Source organism: Culex quinquefasciatus, chromosome 2 (genome assembly GCF_015732765.1).
Source record: "Culex quinquefasciatus strain JHB chromosome 2, VPISU_Cqui_1.0_pri_paternal, whole genome shotgun sequence".
In the NCBI taxonomy this organism is placed as follows: Eukaryota; Metazoa; Arthropoda; class Insecta; order Diptera; family Culicidae; genus Culex; species Culex quinquefasciatus.
This window is the reverse complement of record NC_051862.1, coordinates 152,857,036-152,875,988: the sequence shown is the minus strand read 5'-3', so window position 1 is coordinate 152,875,988 and position 18,953 is coordinate 152,857,036. Positions and strand designations below refer to the sequence as shown.

At 37.9% G+C, this 18,953-nt stretch overlaps 1 protein-coding gene across 1 annotated transcript in view; it reads right to left on the bottom strand.

Annotated features, from left to right (window-relative positions):
* Positions 1-18,953, bottom strand: part of LOC6044531 (homeobox protein aristaless) — a 132,786-nt gene that overhangs the window by 10,265 nt on the left and 103,568 nt on the right. Inside the window, exon 2 of the mRNA XM_038250849.1 lies at positions 14,730-14,775. Within this exon, the coding sequence (XP_038106777.1) occupies positions 14,730-14,775 (46 nt within the window). The remainder of the gene's footprint in view (positions 1-14,729; positions 14,776-18,953) is intronic.

Below are 18,953 nucleotides of genomic sequence, written 5' to 3'. Positions count from 1 at the left end.
AAACGATCGCGGGATGATGATCACATCGCTGCTGGGGATCAACTAGGCGTACGGGACCAGCTCGTTGCGGGGCGCCAGCGCGGTCATCGGGACATGGACCACCCGCGGTGCGAATGGCGCGGAATGGGTGTAATCAAATTTAGAAACTATCAACCCCTCGCGAGATAGACGGTTGAGCGTGGCGCGAGATCGATCCTGGTCATGGGAAGTATTTGGCCTGGTCAGCGATGGTATCTCTGGATCGCGGGGTTGAGCGATGGGTGCTGACAGATGGAAATTTACGAGTAGCGGAGTGGAGTTTTGTTTTCGGGATTGATGGCTTTGGGTGCGAGACGGAAATTAGTGGGATGTTGGTAATTTAGAGATGTTATTCTTTGTGGGTTGAAGCTGGTTTTGTTTGATAGCTCTGATTTAAAGTGTAATATCAATTAGGAGTCGCTCACAGACTATGTGGACACTTTAAAATGAGTAATAAGAATTTACTAGGAAACAAAATTATTTTAGCTGCATAAGCCAATTAAAATAGCCTAAACCTACGTGGGACAAGTTTGCAATATTGGCTGGAGTACTTCAATATTTCCAAAATATTGATGTTTTTGATGATTTATATTTTTTTCTGATGCAAAAAAAAACATAATAACCGCAGAAAAAATCCCAAAACCACAGCCATCCTTAACCCACCAAGTACATTTACCCAACCATGTCTATAAATTACCGGAATGGGTTGAAAATTGCTCACTTTTGCCGTATCGCCTCCACCCAAAACAGTATGATTCCCGTGAGTGACCCCGCGGCGGGGAAGCTCCTCGTTCGATTTCGGTGCAACTGCGCGCGGCCACAATTTCATGTGATTAAGTGTAATCAAATTAATTAACGACCCAAACCCCGGGTGAACGCGCGAGGGGGTGAATTATGCAAATAATACAACTGAATTTCCCCCAAAGGGCGGTTTTTCTTGCTCGCAATTCGAATTGCGGTGAAAGAGTCGAGAATCTTTTCTCGATTTCCGATCGACCATTCGAAATGATATATCATTGAGAAATGGCTGCTGGAGGGCCCTCTTCGGAGAGATATCATCTCAGCAAATACTAGCAAAAAAACAGGGAGCTTTCAAAATGCAATTTGTGCTGCTAAATGATAACCTTTTGCCAGACAGGGTTCGACAATCGTGCCCAACGGATTGTAACTTCCCCTTTCCCCCTCGTGTTGAGTGTGCTGTAATTTAGTAATGGATGGGTGGCTTTCCTGTCAAAAAAAATGTGAAGAAAGGAGGAAAAATGAAATGGCTTCCCGCTCTAGAGCAATATGAAATGGAAAAAATTGAAGCGCGGCAAATCGTGATCCGATTGGGAAAGGGAAGCCCTTTTTCCGAACCGTTGCTGAGCGAGCCTCGAGCCCTAGCAAAAGCTGTTTGCAAATGTGCTAAACGTGTTCGAATGATTTAGAAAAGCGATGGTGGCGAAAGGTTTCCTGTGAGAAAAAAAATATGGCTGACTGATGGACATTTATCGCACGGTTGTGGTTTTTTAAATACCCGAGTTGTTTATTGTACAAAATTTCAGAAGATTACAGGTAAAAGTAAATATATTTTAACCAAAAAATCAAAAATTAATCTGAAAATAGCTCGATTCTTTTCTATCACTTGAAAAGCAGCAATTGAAAATTATTTGTTGGAAAATTTCTGCTACAATTTTCCATTTTGTACTTCAAAATTTATTCTTAAATAAGTTCTTCTCAAAACTTATATAATGATTTTAGTAAAACTTGAGAATAGAAAACAACATAGAATTTTGGGTTTGTCAAGTGTTCAGTTGATTTTAATATTTCTATCTAATTTGTTAAATTAAACATGTTTGATTTAAGAATCTTAAAAAAACCCTGATCCCAATTTAAAACATTAACTTGTGCTATTTTTTATAAACGAATACTAGTTATGAAATCTAGATTACTATTTCAGAAGGTCCGCCATGGGTTTCCGATGCTGATAAAGCAACCTAGAAATAATGGCTTTTAAAATTTGTTTCGGGCGATATTCGTAATTTTAATATCAGTTTTCATTCTTTGTCTTGAATTCATACGTAAGTTTCTTGTAGATTTTATCATTAGTCTGCGATTTGAAAAAAATAGTTTGAAATGAACATAAATTTAAGGTTATTGCAAATATGTTTTCTGTTTTAAAATTATAACAAAGCTAATTTCAACTCTCTAATTCACAAATTATTTTTCGAGAAGTTTATCCCGTGCTTAAAGAGGACATTTTGAGCAACCTTTGTCTTAAGAAAAACTTTCTTGTTTTATGTTTTTCTTCATTTAATTTTAGCATTTTTCAAGCATATATTTTGCTAAGTTTTTTTTTCTTTTCTGGTTTTTCAGGCCTACTCTACAACCTTCAAACATTATTTTTTGCTTTTTTGCAATGCTTAATAATTTTCCCTACACTTTTTCAAATGTTTTTATCTGGGACAAAAAAAAATTACTGCATTTTTTGTCATTAAAATCAGGAAATATTAGTTACCTTAAAAAAATACAAAGTCACATGAAACAAGTTAAATCATCAAATATAAGATTTGCTAAAAACCTTCTTATGATCTCAGTAACCAGCGTCCTATCTTCAATGTTTCTTAGAAAAAATTGTAGGAAATTTTCTGAACTATTCGAAAAAAATTTTTTTCAACAATGGACAATCATGGGCGCTACTTTAAAAAAGTAAAAAACTGGAATTTATCGGACAAAATTTTACTTTGAATGGCATATTTTAAAAACGGTGCACTTAATAAAAAAAATTCAATGTACTTTTCGATTGCAAATTCAATTTTACAAACAAAGAATGAGGTAAAAAAAGGACAAGATTTTTTTTCCAAAAATCACTATTAAAAAAATATGAGCAATTCCATGTCAAATAGGGAATCGGTTGTAACCGACCCTCTCCGCTTGCAATGAAACTTTGTAGACATGTTATCCTAGGCATATATAAGCCATTTTTGTGTATATGGAGCCAGTTACACTCGATAATGACATTTGAGAAGGGCGTAAGTGTTTTAAATATGTTGGTATCTCGTAATTTAAATATTGCTGTATCTCGAAGCCGTTGCATCGTATAAAAAAGTGGTCAAAGACAAACTTGTAGGGAATTGGAGGGCTTTCCGAAAAAAAAAAACGCTGGAAGAAAAAAACACTCCACTTTTATAAGATTTTTCAGTTTTTAAGTTTAAAAGTCAAAAATTTTTTTCGATTTTTTTTTCGATCAAAATTGTTATGAAAGTAGTCTAAGATGTTACAAAAAGACTCAAGAAACCGCTCACTTATTAAAATTGTCATAGCAACCTTACATTAAATTTTGAAGGGAGGCGAGTTTTTATAGTTTGAAGGAGAAATTATTCCAAAATGTATAAATTTTCAAAAGGTCCTATCTGCATAGAAATCCATGATAATTTACTCTAGTATTGACGTTTTGTGTGATGTCTTGAAGACAAAAAAATGATAATCTTTTACGCTGGTTTACCTTTGTGGTTAATCTTGTTATATCAATCCCTTCCTCTGTAAATGAGCACTATTGGGGAGGGGAGTCACTGTGACCATAAGACCTCAAACCTACGGAAATAAGCTCCATTTATGCGTGTGCCCCATCAGAAAAAAGGCGTGATCATCACCCAACCGCAAACAGACAGCCAACTCCGATCTCGCTCAAGCCGTGGAGTTGGCTTTGCCGACGGCGAGCTTACCGACGGAAGCTCTCCATAACTGGCTTGTAAACAAGCTGATCCCGTAACATGGCGTGCCGCATCCAGCAGTGCAAATAAAATATGATCAAGCTAATTCATTTACTTGTTCAGCTCAGAACTGCCTTCGACGCGGACTGCTTGACGCAAAACGTGCACCATCTGCTCGAAAACTTCGTCCAATTTGTAAACCTCGAGGGATCATTCCGTTCCGAGAACTTTCTCCTCGAAATTTCACTCGCTCCGGGTGACACACCGAACCATTTCGCTGGAAATGATTTGTGACCTCCTTAATTGGACCTGCCGAAAACGACGTCAAAGTTCTCTCCTCGGTCAGTAGTGGTTTCGTTCAATTATCACACTTTCCGGCTGGAGACCCTCCGTCCGTCGCAACAACAACAAAAAAAAGTCTGCAAACTCACTTCCGGTTCGCCGTGACGCTGTGTTCTGCGAGTTCCAAAGAACGGACAAGGTCACGCTGCCGAACCGATCGGTTCAGAACGACTTGGCCCGAAGCCTCGGACCCGGCGAGTGTCATTTGCATCGGAATCGAATCAATCAAAATGTGTTCTGCATCATTTACCGGTTTAATGTGATATGATTGTCGATTCACGGGGAGGGGGGACGGAACAAGGCGGAGAACACAGAGTGCAGTTTTTTTGCTGCTGTTGTTCGATGTTCAGCAGTTCTGTTTTGTTCGAGTTCTGTGGAACCAATTAGAGTGGCGGGGGCTTCGAGTTCGAGTAAGAGTTGTCGGACGGCACACCAGAACTTTAGATCGCCGTGCCGTGGACAAGGACAAATGATAGGGCGAATGAATCGTTGGCGGCGGCTGTGATGACGAAGGTTTTTGGCAGTCGTGCAGAATTTAATTCGGTGTGCAATTATCAAGTGGAAGTGCACCCAATGTTGAGTACTTCGGCTCTCTCGAAGCTAGTATTGAAAGGTTTGCGATTCTCTTTTTGTGATTTTATATGAAAATGTAATATTCAGCGTCAACATGCATACTTTACGTTTAGAATTATTTTGTTAGAGACAACATTACTGGTTGATTTCTAATTGCAATTGCACAAACATCGGCAGCAATCGTAGAATGGTCATCATTAGAAATTTACCCTTGAGCTATTTATCACTCAATTTCAATTGAAAACGCTTTTTATGAACGCTAATTGAACGGCAAAGTGTTGATATGTCAACATTAGAAGCACGATGGAGTTAGATGCTGTTTATGTTTTTCGGTGTAATTTTGGCCACTGAATCTGAAACTGCCCCCAGAGTTGATTCAAAGTGTCAAAATATCGATTTTTGTGCAAAAATAGCAATGTACAATTTTCTGGACAAGTGTTCAACAAACTATAAATGTACACCATTAAAAAAATTTTAATTTAGGACTACAAAACGCAATAACAAATCTGATAGGAGGATGTAATGCAGGATTACGTAATCCCAAATTACAATGCATCGAAAATCCGATCTCATAAGAAGTGTAATACTGGATTACGAAACCGAACATCAAGAAGAACTGTAAATGCGTATAAAAAAGTCAGTGCTATTTCAGAATTTGCTTTATTTGGTTAGGGACCATCCATAAACTACGTGGACACTTTTTTGGAAATCTTAGATCCCCCCTAACTTGGATAATTGGGTACTAAAGCCCTATGTCACTTTTTATGTACAACGGTATAAAACACGATTAAAAACCATTTCTGATCACTTTTTTTCATTTTAATGCCAAAAAAAATATTGACAAAACAACATTTTTTCGATGGATCAACTATGGTCCCCTTGGAACGAGCTGTCAAGTAGGAGCTTTGCTGTCAAGAAAGACCGCGAGGTTAATTTTTCAAAATTGATTTAAAAATCCATTTTAAACTCTTTGTGGTCGAACAAAGGGTCATTGTACTCTGAAAAATATGCTTTATCGCTGTAAACAATAATATCAGCAATCGAAGCTTCATTTTAGGATCCAATTGTCCATACAAAAAAACTCTAAAATTGACGATTTTTTGTACGGAAAAGTTAAACATATTAGAGCAATTCCAGCCCAAAACAGGATTTTTTTGGTACTTTTTTCTCGACCCTCTCCGATTTCAATGAAACTTCGTAGACATGTTATCCTACGCTTATATAAGCCATTTTTGTGTATATGGGTTACCCTCGATTATGATATTTGGGTGTAAGTTTTAAATATTTTTATTTCGTAATTTAAATATTGCTGTATCTTGTTGCATCGTATCAAAAGTGGTCAAAGACAAACTTGTAGGAAATTTGACGGGCTTTCCGAAAATACACTGAAAGAAAAAACGCCACTTCTATGATTTTTAATTTTAAAGTCAAATTTGAAGGTGACCACGATTTTTTCGTTCAATTTTGTGAAAATAGCCTAAGATGTATCAAAAAGACTCACGCAGGATGGAGCAACTCACCTAAAATACAAAAATCATTTACGAAACTGTTTTTCAGCAGGCTTCAAAATCTCTGACAATTTACATAAAGTCTCCATTGACCATTGTCCTAAGTCCAATCCTTGTGAAGTTACAGCGATTTTAAAAATAAAAATGTTGAAAAAATAGGTTTTTTGATGGTTTTTGGCAATTTCTATATGACTTGAATTTTCAGTCTCGAAAATATTTTTACCGGAAAGCTCGTCCAATTTTCCATAAGTTTGTCTTTGACCACATTTTAATTGGATGTATGTGCTTACAGATATAAGCTAATTTACTATCCAGGTTACTATACTACACTGAAAAAATATTATGTTTTCAGTTATGAGCAATGTAATTAGCCTATATCTGTAAGCCCATACATGCAATTGAAATGTGGTCAAAGACAAACTTATGGAAAATTGGACGAGCTTTCCGGTAAAAATATTTTCGAGACTAAAAATTCAAGTCTGTCATATAGAAATTGCCAAAAACCATCAAAAAACCTATTTTTTCAACATTTTTATTTTTAAAATCGCTGTAACTTCACAAGGATTGGACTTAGGACAATGGTCAATATGGAGACATTTATGTAAAATTGTCAGGGGAATCGATTTCCGTACTCGGATTTTGAAAATTTTGACGTTTAGAGCACTTTTGAAAAAAACAGTTTCAGTAAATGATTTTTGTATTTTCTTAGGTGAGTTGCTCCATCCTGCATTTTTCGTGAGTCTTTTTGTAACATCTTAGGCTATTTTCACAAAAAATTTGAACGAAAAAAAATCGTGGGCTCACCTTCAAATTTGACTTTTAAACTTAAAAATTAAAAAATCTCATAGAAGTGGCGTGTTTTTTTCTTTCAGTGTATTTTTTCGGAAAGCCCGTCAAATTTCCTACAAGTTTGTCTTTGACCACTTTTTGAAACGATGCAACGGCTTTAAGATACAGCAATATTTAAATTACGAAATACAAAAATATTTAAAACACTTACGCCCTTCCCAAATGTCATAATCGAGGGTAACTGGCTCCATATACACAAAAATGGCTTATATAAGCGTAGGATAACATGTCTACGAAGTTTCATTGAAATCGGAGAGGGTCGGGTACAACCGATTCCCTATTTGACATGGAATTGCTCATTATTAACTTTTTTTTTTTTTGAATAAACTTTTTGAAACCGACCAAAGAATTAACGAACATATGATTTTCAATTAAATCCTCCTTAAAGATGTAAATATGGCCGGCGTTCATTTGTCCCTGTCCAATCATCTTTGTGTTACTGAACCACTTGAATCGATAAAATTCTACCGATGTCAAAATGTCCCAACCCCGGCAACCTTTCTTGGGCGGTCCTCGTATTTTTGGCCGTCCCGAACCAATTTGTCCGGTAGCCACCTGTCGCTGTCACCCGCGTGCGCTAATGTGACAGGTCGAATGTGCCGGGCCGCGTCGGCTCATGTCAACGGTAACAGATTTATTTTCGGCCACCCGATCCCTGCCACCTTGAAGAAGCAGCGAGAATCCCAGGGATCGGTGCCACCGTGGGAGCTTATCTTGGCCCGAAAATCTTGTCGCGCATTATTGTTGTCGTTGTCTTTTCCCGATACGGAGTGATTCTTGTCGCTTCTCCGTTTTGGTGCCCGTGTCCGCGTCGTTTCTGCTTTGAGGTTATGTTTATGTCCCCACCTCGCATGTTTCGAGGGGCGATTCCGACGATTGGGAACGGTTTCGAAAGTGTCAGATTGTCACAGGTCGTTCGGGGCACGCTGGTTGATTTGTACGAATTGTTGATTAAAACATTGTAAACGTCAACATTGTGGCGGCCATCTTGAATGCGGGCCGGTTTCACCTTAACGCATTGCGCACATATTTTCCACTAAATAACAGCACAATTCCGTGTCGTTTTGACTAATTTTAAATTGCAATAAAACGAAGAACAAAACGTCCACAACTATACGACCCTGTCGAAACACGCGTTTTTATGTTCGTTTGGTCCGCGCCGTCAGGTTTCCTGGTGCGTTCTGAATGGCGCAATCTGTTTTTGTTTTACGGTCCTTCCACAAGGTCCATGGACAGGGAGGACGGCAGGCACAACGGAAGAGGACGACGACGATCAAGCTGATTATGCTGACACACAAACGCAGACACACCCCGGCACGGAGCCTGATCCTCTTCCAATCATATAATTTAATAATATTTTTATTGGTATTGTTGATTTGGTTTTATTTTGTTGTCCGCCGCCGCCGCCGCCGTCAATTTTTCGGTTCCCAGGAATTTCTGATTTCCGCTGCACCGGATTGCATCACCGAGCGGGGTCGGTCAGCAAATCGGAAGTGCTGATTAGAGGTTATGGTGCGATCGGGCTATTACCGCGCCCTCTTTTGACAGTCTGTCCGTGCGTCGCCGTGGCGACCGAGGGGCGCGACAATAGTAAGAAATTAAATTATTTAATTAATTAACGGTAGAAATTAAATACATTAACTGATTACTGATGTTTACGGTCAAAACAACGCCACCTCTCCTTACACTACATTGATTTGACAGTTTGACACCGCGCGTGTTTGTTGTTGTGTTTGGCGCAAAAATTTGCGTCCTTGAAAAGCATGTCGAGCAGATAAGTGCCAGCGCGGCACGGGCAAACCGGAAAAGTTGCGCAGCGCCATCCAGGGCAGTGACCAGGACGTACTAGGGACGATACGAAGCTGGCCCAGCCGGAAGCGGCGCATTGAGACACACCTGGATGCTGCGTTTGCTGAAACGTATCCTCGACTCCAATTCTTCCCACGGGCCACATATTTCGGCAAAAATTGTCCTATTTATTTGGTCTGTTTTCTTCGTCACCACTCCCGCCTAACAGCTGGGCATGTTCAACGAGAACCATCAGAAGTGGTTTCCCTCGATGTTGTCCCTACCGTTGCCACCCTCATCACCGCTGAGTCTTTGACCTCCGTTAGTCCCGTGACGACCTCCATCACCGGTACTACCATGAGCCCGGTGGAAATTCAATCGCCGGTTGACGGTGATGAGGACTCTTCCCGGGAACGCGACCGTCGTCGGTTCCACAATTAATGCGATTCTTGTTGAAATAAATAAAACAACAGAGTTGAGTTATTTTATTTGTCTATATTCAATAAAATCTACAAAAAAAAGTCACCACCTAACGGAACTGAAGGCCATTTCGAGTAACCAACCCTGATGGTCTCATAATTATAACGGTCCACTCCCTCCTGGTTGCTCTTCCTTGACCCCTGATCCTGAACCAGCGAGCGTTAAAGTGGCCAGCTAATCGAACCATTTGCCGGATTAATCACTCCAGCATCCGAGCGTGAGTGGACAACAGAATTTCATTTCATCCGGTGTCGACTTGTTGAAGGCATCGCTGTCACAAGCCACCACCAGCTGCAAAGAAATCTTGCTAGTGTCCGACGCAAGGCGCATCCCAGGATCTCGTCATCGATGAAACCGCACTTTCCCAGCTTTTTGATTTGCTACTGGCCAATGTATAATCAAAATCCGCCGGCTGCAACTTCTCCGCCTATGGCGCTCCAGAATTTCCTCCGCTTCTTTTTTTATCCGCGACCAAGCGCAAAACCAAAACAAACTTGACAGCCGAGCGCGCGAAAGAGACACGAAGCAAACCAATGTTTTCAAAGCAGGTGTGGCGCTGTCAAATGTCAAATGACATGAGGAATTTAATTCCTTAATGTATTAAATAGCAAAAATTAATATATTAAGGCCTTTGTCACGCCCCTCGGTGGCGACAGTTTGGAGGACGAGATTGCCGACGGCGGGATTCAGACTCTTGAAGGTCGAAACACCCCTCGTCACTGTCAAAACTGACAGTTGTCAACAGTCAAGTGTTGCCAGAAAACTCGAAAAACGTACCCCGTGCTACGTCTTCAACTCCAATCTATGATCGCGGCGGCATTTCGGGACCCAAAAGAAGATAGTACCCCGCGGGGATTTGTTGTAGAGTCGCCGCCGTGTCGCTCTAATTTAATCCGCATTCAATTAAGGTGGTGTCGCGCAGCCCCCAAAAAAACGACCCGGAGTCGGAGTTCTCTCGAGTTCTTCGTGATATGACTAATGTCTCTTCGTGGCCGCGTTGCCGGACCGTCCCAAAAGCAATTAAATTTGCGCTGATAAATGGCCGATAAATTAGCATTCACTTTGGCTGGCAACACTGTCGCTGAGAATGCGCAGTGACGGCGCGGCAGGGCAGCCAGAGTGCGCTCGCGCCCCCCAAATAAATGCCAAAGATTATCTATAATTAAATATGCAAATATTTGACCCTCGGCTCGGCGTGTGAGTTGGCGTCCTTTTTTCGGGGGTTTTTTTTTTTGCGAAAAAAACATCAAAATTTGGCACAGATCATCGCCAACAAATGGTCCGAACAAATTGAGGATAGGGATCCTAAATCGATTAGCGCGGAAATTTATGCCGGCGAGCCGTAATTAAACTGTCAAAATAATTTACGAAATTAATCACGAAAATAGATGGCGATGGTGTGTTTGTTGCGGGGGTAAAATGTTGAGATGGTGAGCGTGATGAGCCGCGGTGAGCGCTTTTAGGGGTGGAGCGAACCCATTTGGGAAAGCTGTCATAAATTAGCCAGTTTATTGAGCCCTCGTGGGAGCAAAGAAAAAACCATGTTTGAGGGTGAAATATAGTTACGAAGAATTGAGTATTGTTTGGAATTTAGTAGAATTGAGTCATACAAGATTGTTTTGAAGAATTGTTCCGAGTAAAATCACTAATTTTCGACTAACTTTCAATCATCTCTGGTGATAAATTGTCAAACGATTGGAAATGTCTCAAAATTTCATTCTTCACAAGCGAACTTTTTTCACCAAAGAAAGTGAGTCGTTGTTATAGGCCCCCAAAACCAAAGCTAAAAACTCTATTCGCCACCTACATTCGAGTAGGAGAACTTTGGTGCAAGGTTACGTTTACGGTTTTGCGCGATAAGTGCAACAGCCATGCCAGATATACAGATAAATCTGTATTATACAGATTTTTTGATCCCAAAAATCACAAAAATCTGTATATACAGATTTAAAAAAAATGATTTAATTCGAAAATTTCAACAATTTAGTAATTGAATTATGCTTTAAAATGATTAAAAAGCTTAAATCTGTTGTGAAAAGTCTAAAAAAATCTTCTATAGTTTCGAATTTGACATGATACAGATAAAATACAGATTTATTTTCAAGAAAATACAGATTTCCCATATAATAATCTGGCAACGTTGAAGTGCAAAGGGGAGTGAAAACTATTCTAAGATTTTTTAAAAGAAAATTAATCTTTTGGAATAAAATAAAGTAAACAGGAGGTAAGAAATAAAAAGTTCTATCGACTGACTTTTTGATTTTTTTGCTAAGTTGCCTTTTTCATTGAAAATTTTGAGATCCGGATTGAAAACGCAAGAATGAGGTTAGATTGCTAATTTTGAAAATCAATCCAATTATCATTTTTCAAGCAGATCTTTGCTTTTATGGTAGAAGTGACTTTAAAAAATAATTGTCCACTTGAATAATCTACATTCTCAATTGATTAGTTATGTTTTGGTTGATTAAAACATTCCCTTATTTTGAATCAGATAATGAACAGGTTAAATCGACCATCACAAAAATATTTTCGATTATATCAATTAAGCTATTTATTTCTTACCTGAAAATGGTATAATTTGCTATTAATGTCGATTTTATGATGAAGTAAAACAATTTCAAAATTCAAACCAATTTACTCGCTGTAGGTTATAATGAAAACATCACCCCAAGTTTGAGCGCCCTCTAGTGGGGGGTAATTTTGACGATTGATTGCCTATAGACCAGCCATTCTCAACCTTCTTCTAGGCTGGTACCCCCTACCGTGTAAATCAAGTAGGCTCGGTACCCCCGTTGAGAATCGCTGCTATAGACGATGTCGTCAATATCTGCCAAACTATCAGAAGAAATTAAGTAAACGATACTTTATTATAAAATTCTTCACTCTTACTTCACCTGACTGGATTGGACTAATCTGTTCAATGAAATTCTTTTCATGAACAAATCTGACTCTTAGCCGATCATAACGAGGATTTTTTTCTCTTAACTGTTGAAACACTCCATCAAAAGTTTCAAAACCAGAAATTATTCCTGAACCCATAAACCCCTAATGAAATCAGATTGATTTTAACTGCCATCTAAATTACCCGACTGTCACCTTCAGCGTTGTTTGCGTTTGCGCACCTCCCACTCAATCTACACCAACTTCAAGTCGGTCCCCTACCCTAACCTTAGACAAACCCACACACCCAGTCACCGAGCATTCGCAGCCATTTTGACTGTCACAACTCTGTTAACTGTGTTCGTGTCTCCCGAGTGTTGCGATCCGGAGAGGCCGATTAGGCCCGGCCAGTAGAATTAGTAGTCGAAATTTATAGCTTTAATTAGTTGGGCGCACTTTTTTTTACGACCGACGATTTTACACCTTGACCAACTCTCCAGAACTCGTGGTAGCAACAGGCCCGAAAATAGTCTAATTGAATTTTATTTTTATTTAGTTTCCACGGTGTTATCATTTTGAGCTATGCTAATGGCAACACTGGCGCGTAAGTGCGTCCCCCCTTAAGAAGTTGGGCCTTAATTACGCGTGATCTAATTTCGTGATTGCCGGTGTCTATAAATTATGATCAGAGGGTTGTCGTCTTTGGGCTTAGGACTAGGGTGGGTTGCTAATGGTCTAGTAATTGCTACTAGAGTTTAGTTGTTGCTGCTACGCGGTGTTTTGCTGGCGGTTATGATTTTTAATTAAAAATTATTAACCGTGGTCGAGTTGGGCGCGCAGAATGCTTAGCTCGCGCGAGTGGCGATTTTGTTTACCTTAATTAATTTAATGTCTATTTATTTAAGCGTTATGACGCTTGGAAATTGGACCGGGCTAATTATGTGCAAATTATTTTCCTGAAGTGATAAAGTTTGAATGGTTTACGTAAAGGTATTTCCTGGGGGTAATTTGGCCTTGCTTTCCACGGTAAGCTTATGAAATCATTTAGCTTCGACGTTGTCGTGCAATCTTTTCGCAAGTCGCTTTTTGACGTTTCGAGAAAAACGCGTTTTAATGTTTGACCTTGAATAAACGAAAAAAAAAGCACGCAATGTAAACAATAACAAACACGTTTTGTTTGGTTGACCATTCTGTGCATTTTCCTGAAGTTTGGTTGAATTTGGTTGCTGGAGTTCAGAGTTATAATTACAAATGTTTTCGGCAGTCGGGCATGTACGTGTGTCAAACGCGTTCTGACATCAAATCCCTTTGGCCATTTGTCGCACTTACATCAATTTTCAGGGTGTGTTAAGATAGCACGACAAGATTAAATCTTCCTTCATATGAAAAGGAACAACAATGCACGGAGTTTTTTTTCGGTTTTTATTGAATATCTCAGGATTGACATCGAATTTTGGGGATCTGTGAAGGTTAAAAAGTGAGGCATTTAGAGATGCACAAAATGGTGTTCTGAACTCAATTTGGCAAAAAATGCACATGCGACAAGATAGCACGACAAATGAACATACAAATCAATCTTGAAGAAACAAGAAAAAGGAAGTATTTTGGTTATCACCGAAATAGCACTCAAGTTTCCAATGTCGATATTTCAGCAACTATTGATCAAATTTCAATTTCAAAACAAGAAAAATTTTAAATTCAAGACTAGCATTTGAAAACGTTTAAAGCTCTGGTAAATAGTAGTTTGTCAATAATACATTGCATTCTCATGGACTCAGCCGTTTTATTTATTTATTTATTTTTTGACGGAGAATCCCAAAAAATAAAAATACAGAATAGAAATTTCTAACCTAATTCTTCCAACAAACTTAACGTGCATCAGCTGTCACGACCTCTCCCCATCCCTTCCCTTCTCAATTTACTAATCAGTAAAAATGTTAAACTGATCAATCACCACCATCAGCAGCACTCTCCCGAGCAGAACTTCGTAAAACTCGCTAATGAACGAAACCGAAGAACGACCCGAGCCGAAGTCTTTCGACTATTAAGGCTCTCTCTCTGGCCACATCGCGCATAGAAACGGCATAAAATATGGATTTTTGATTGGAACGAAAATGGCTAATAAAAACAAATTAATTTAATTTATGCCTTTACGAGCGTCGTCGTCGCCATGGCCAGGGCTGCGAGCGCGTGGTGCATGCAACCAAGAGTTCTGGCCGGCCGGCATTATTAGGAAAGTCGGAGCCTTCAGAGTGACTGAGAGAGCGGAATGATATCGGTTCGCTCACTAATGACGTTGCGTGATGATTTTTCAGCCTTTTGTTCTCTACGTCTTTTTTTTAATGTTTTGTTATGGTTATTGTTTTTTGCTTAATTTGTAGGTTTTTATAGTTTTGTGTTCGGCATTGGACTGTGCGAACGAAATGTGCCATTTTTTTCCTAGCGTGTAGAACAGTGTGTTGTGTGACTCAATTTATGGAAACGCCCTAATTGATTTAACAACTAGCCGCGAAGGTTTGAACTGGGCTGATTAAGATTTTTCCCCCTGAGTCAGCGTTGATGAGGATGGGAAATTTGGGGAGGAAAAAATAACACTCACCTGTATCCGTGCTTCCGTCAGGCCAATTTTCATTGCCAACTCTTCCCTGAAAAAAAAAGAAAATGTTGAGATAAGGTCAGAGTAATCTAATTAGAAATTTTCTTAATTTTTGCATCGTTATTTTTTTTCCATAAAAGTCTCCATACAATTTTGTGAACTGGGCATATAAATATTCGAAAATCTGTATTAAAAAAAGTTAATCAAAAAAATGAAGAAGGGCTTCTTCTTAGTTTTGCATTTCATGTGTAAGAAAGAAAACCAGTCATAAATCCATTAAGTTCTTCGCTCGTGTCGATCGTCAATTATAAATTCAAAACTAATAAATTTACCTAATGAGATGAGCCCACCAATAAATTCATCATCGCCATCATTTGCGCGGACGCTGTATTGTAAACCCCCAGTGGAAGAATCGGCATCCCCTTGAAGCCACTGAACAAAGGCTCGAAAATGACATTATCACTTTATTAAAAGTGATTTCTTTGTCGACATCGTTGTCGTCGTCCTAAAGCTTACGACGGAATCGAACCCGAAAAATTAACGGCCATAAACGGATTCTGTTCGGAACAAAAGGCATTAAATTATGAATATTAAATTAAATGTTGAAATTTATTAATCGATGGTCTTGGCCTTGCCTAAGATTGTCCGGTTTTGCCATCTTTCGTTTTGTCCTCGACGTCGACGGGAAAAACAAAAACGCTTGTCATGTTTAGCTGATTATTTATGCCCCACCCAGGCTTAAAGCTTCTCAGGTTTAATCCTTTTATGAAAAGCTCTCGTGACACAATGCCAGTCCCACCGGACAGACTTTTATTTGTTTTAATTTTCACGCATTATCAAAATTAAAATGGCCGACCGTGGCTAATGTCAATAAAGAACGATGATCCTCCTCCTTCGCCTCCCTTCGGGAGGCTTTTCCCCCTTCTTTTGCGAAGGGGTTGGGCTCTCCTCCCTGTGGAATTAAAAAAAATATGTTGCTTCTCAAATGATAGACCAGCAGCAAGGTGATCAAAAATGCAAAATTAATTCCATTTTACCGCGTGCAAAACAGTACCATTAAATATACAGGGAACGACACAGGAGAAAGGTAAATAGCCTCCGGGCTCAACGGGTGATGAAAAAGGGGGAAATTAATACGAAATTACTATTATCAAATCCCAGAACCGCGCACAGTTGGGCGGTGCACTTTGGGCAGTCATTACCTGGGCGTAGTTTGTGTGCACATTTGGAAAAAAAACAAATGAAAATGGAAAAAAAAATTTGATGAAAACATCATTTCACAACAACAGTTAAAAAAAGCTTCTGTTTAGAAAAAAAATTAACAAGTTTAAAATAAACTCCAAAAGTATGACGTTTGCACTCAACAGACGTGAAAAACCCCAACCGGGTCGATCGGGTTGCGGGAAGGAGGAGGCCGACATTTTCATGTTTGGGCTTCCCCGGTAATGGTTTTCTGTCATCGAAGCATAAAATTATACACACTTTTGAGGTAGACAGCCAGAACGCGCCGAGCGCGTCACCATGATAAACTGTAACCCCACAGACCACGTGTGTGATGTGGTGAGGTTTCGTGCAAATCTATCGTTTAGCATGAAATTGTCGCTTTCTGAGGATTGTTTTATTCTGTTCTGTAGTTCAACGCAGCGATAAGCAGTGATAGTAAGTAATTTTGTGAATTGAATTAAATTTGTATTAGACTGCAGGCAAAACAAACAAACATTGAGATTCAATCAAATAATCTGATTGCAGGTATTAATTTTTATTTTTTATGTTTATAAATTTCAAATTGATGTTTATTCATAAGGGTAGTCCAAATCTGGGCTTTCTCGGGGCTACCCCCTCAAATCAAAGATTGACCCAAAAATCGTCGAAATGTATGGAGAAAAATCGTCGAAATGTATGGAGAAAAGCAACTGTTTCAGTTTTTTTACCTGTGGAGGGAGCAATAGTCGTCCAATATTTATCAATTCTCAGATGTAGAACATTTATTAAATTTAGAACAACTTTCCCGAAGACACGCAGCTAATAACTTTTCAGCAAAAAACCTCAAAAATTAGGTGGAATTTAGCCTAGTGATGGACCACCCTATTATTCATATAATTTATGTTGTTTTTTTTTGTTTATAAATTCAAAATTTTAAATACGTCTCCGAATCCGAAAATTTTGTTGCCCAAAAAAGTATAGGTCATCACTTAAATTTTCAAGTTTTTGTAATTTTTCCATTTTGCTTCCAAGTTTTTATTTTCAAAATCATATCTCGGAATCCTTTTAATGAATCTTCACTATTTTATTATAATTTACTTAAAGTTTTCCGAGAAATCACGAAATATTGACTGTTTGGCCCTTTTGAAATGTTAGTTTTGATTCAAAAAATGTCATAATATTGTTTTCTAAAATATCGGAAAATTTCACCAATTTTTCAAGTTTTAACATTGAAAAACGGACCATTAGTTGCTAAGATATCGACATTAGAAAATGGAGGATTGTTTCGGTGAGATAAATAATCAATTTTCGTGTTTCTTCTTCTAGTAGGAAATTTACAGCAATTTTCGAAAAAAAAATATTTTCAGGGATGAACAATCATGAACACTATTTAAAAAAATCAAAAACCTGGACTTTTTTATGGACAAAATTCAACTTTGAATGCCTATATTTTGAAAACGGTGTACTTATTCAAAAAAAATGTAAAGTACTTTTCGATTGCAAATTCGATTTTACATAAAACAATGAGCTCAAAAAATTTTTGGTACAAATTTTTTTAACAAACTATTTAAAAAAAATTATAACTCGTCGGCAAATTTTTGTCCATGCCCTGAATGGCTTAAAATATGCAATGTTTTGTCCCCTAAAACCTATAAAAAAAATAAAAAAAAATAAAAATTATGATTTTTAAAAATTAAATTTTTGAGAAATAAAGTTAATTTAAAAATCACCCAATTGTTTTTTCCTTGTACCTATGTTTTGTAATAGTCCTCATCAATACTTACAACTTTGCCGAATACACCGAATCAATCAAAAAATTCCATATAGTTTGAGCCAAATGAAAAAAAATATAAGTAAAATTCATTTTCGGGTTCGGTAGAGAATTGCTCATATTTCCAATGCAAGTTTTATTTCAAACAAAATAAATCTCAATATTTGAGCAATTTAAAAAAAATAGCAAAACTATCACAAAACGCTTTATACATTATTACAGTTATGCTACCACCAAATATTTACAAAATATCAATAAATCAAAGCAAATATTATTTTTCCTTAAGTTTTATGTCTTTTTCCGAATTGCGGTCCCAAAATTTAAAAAAAAAAAAAACAGAAAGTCCAAGTGTGCCCAAACCTTCAAAAATCAGTTTTTTGAATGGGTTAATTTAAGGTGAAATTTGAAAAAAAAAAAAAAGCAGGGGCTCGTTTTTCAAGTCAATTTGGACATATGGGTAAAAAAATAAGGCCATTTTAAGGTAAAAGATGCAATTTTAAAATCTAAATATCTCGAAAAATCGAAGGCCAAATTTCAAGTGCCAGGTTACATTCGAAGAGAAAATCTAGCAATACATAAATTCCAGGGGTATTTTTCTTCAAATTTGAGATATCTTTTTTTGAAAATTTCAAAAAATATTCCTGAAATGTTAGATTTTTGGAAAAAGAATCCCTAATCGTGAACCACCCTAATCTTCAACCAAAAATAGCCTTTTCCTAATTGCAACTCTTTATAAGACACCAAAACTCCAGAACTGCACCAATTTTCGCTGGAACACTTTGCAATGATACAAGTTTTTTCATCAAAAAATTAAATTTTCAGAAATATTTTTTTTGTCCCCTGATTTTTTTAACATGAGAGGTCCTTGAAATTGAAATATATTTTTCAATAGCGTTATGTTATCAAGCATAATTTAATAGTATTCGCATAAAAATATCAAAATAAGACCTAGAATTTGATTTTTTTATGTTTTCCGAAAAATGTCAAATTCTGGGTTGGTGCCAAAAATTCAGTATTCTTCAACAACCCCATAAAATTCCAATGGTGTGTCATGTCCGATGAAATTAACAATAACCATATCGAAAGTGCCTACCTCAAGCTGTGACCATTTGAAGCTAATCTGCACGGAAGAAATTTAACGAAAAACGCACTTTTATTGCTTTCGAAAAAATGATATAGGTATAATCACTTTTGAGTTAACGATGCAAATTTTTTTTTGAAACAAAAAAAATGATAACATTGGCAGTGCATGA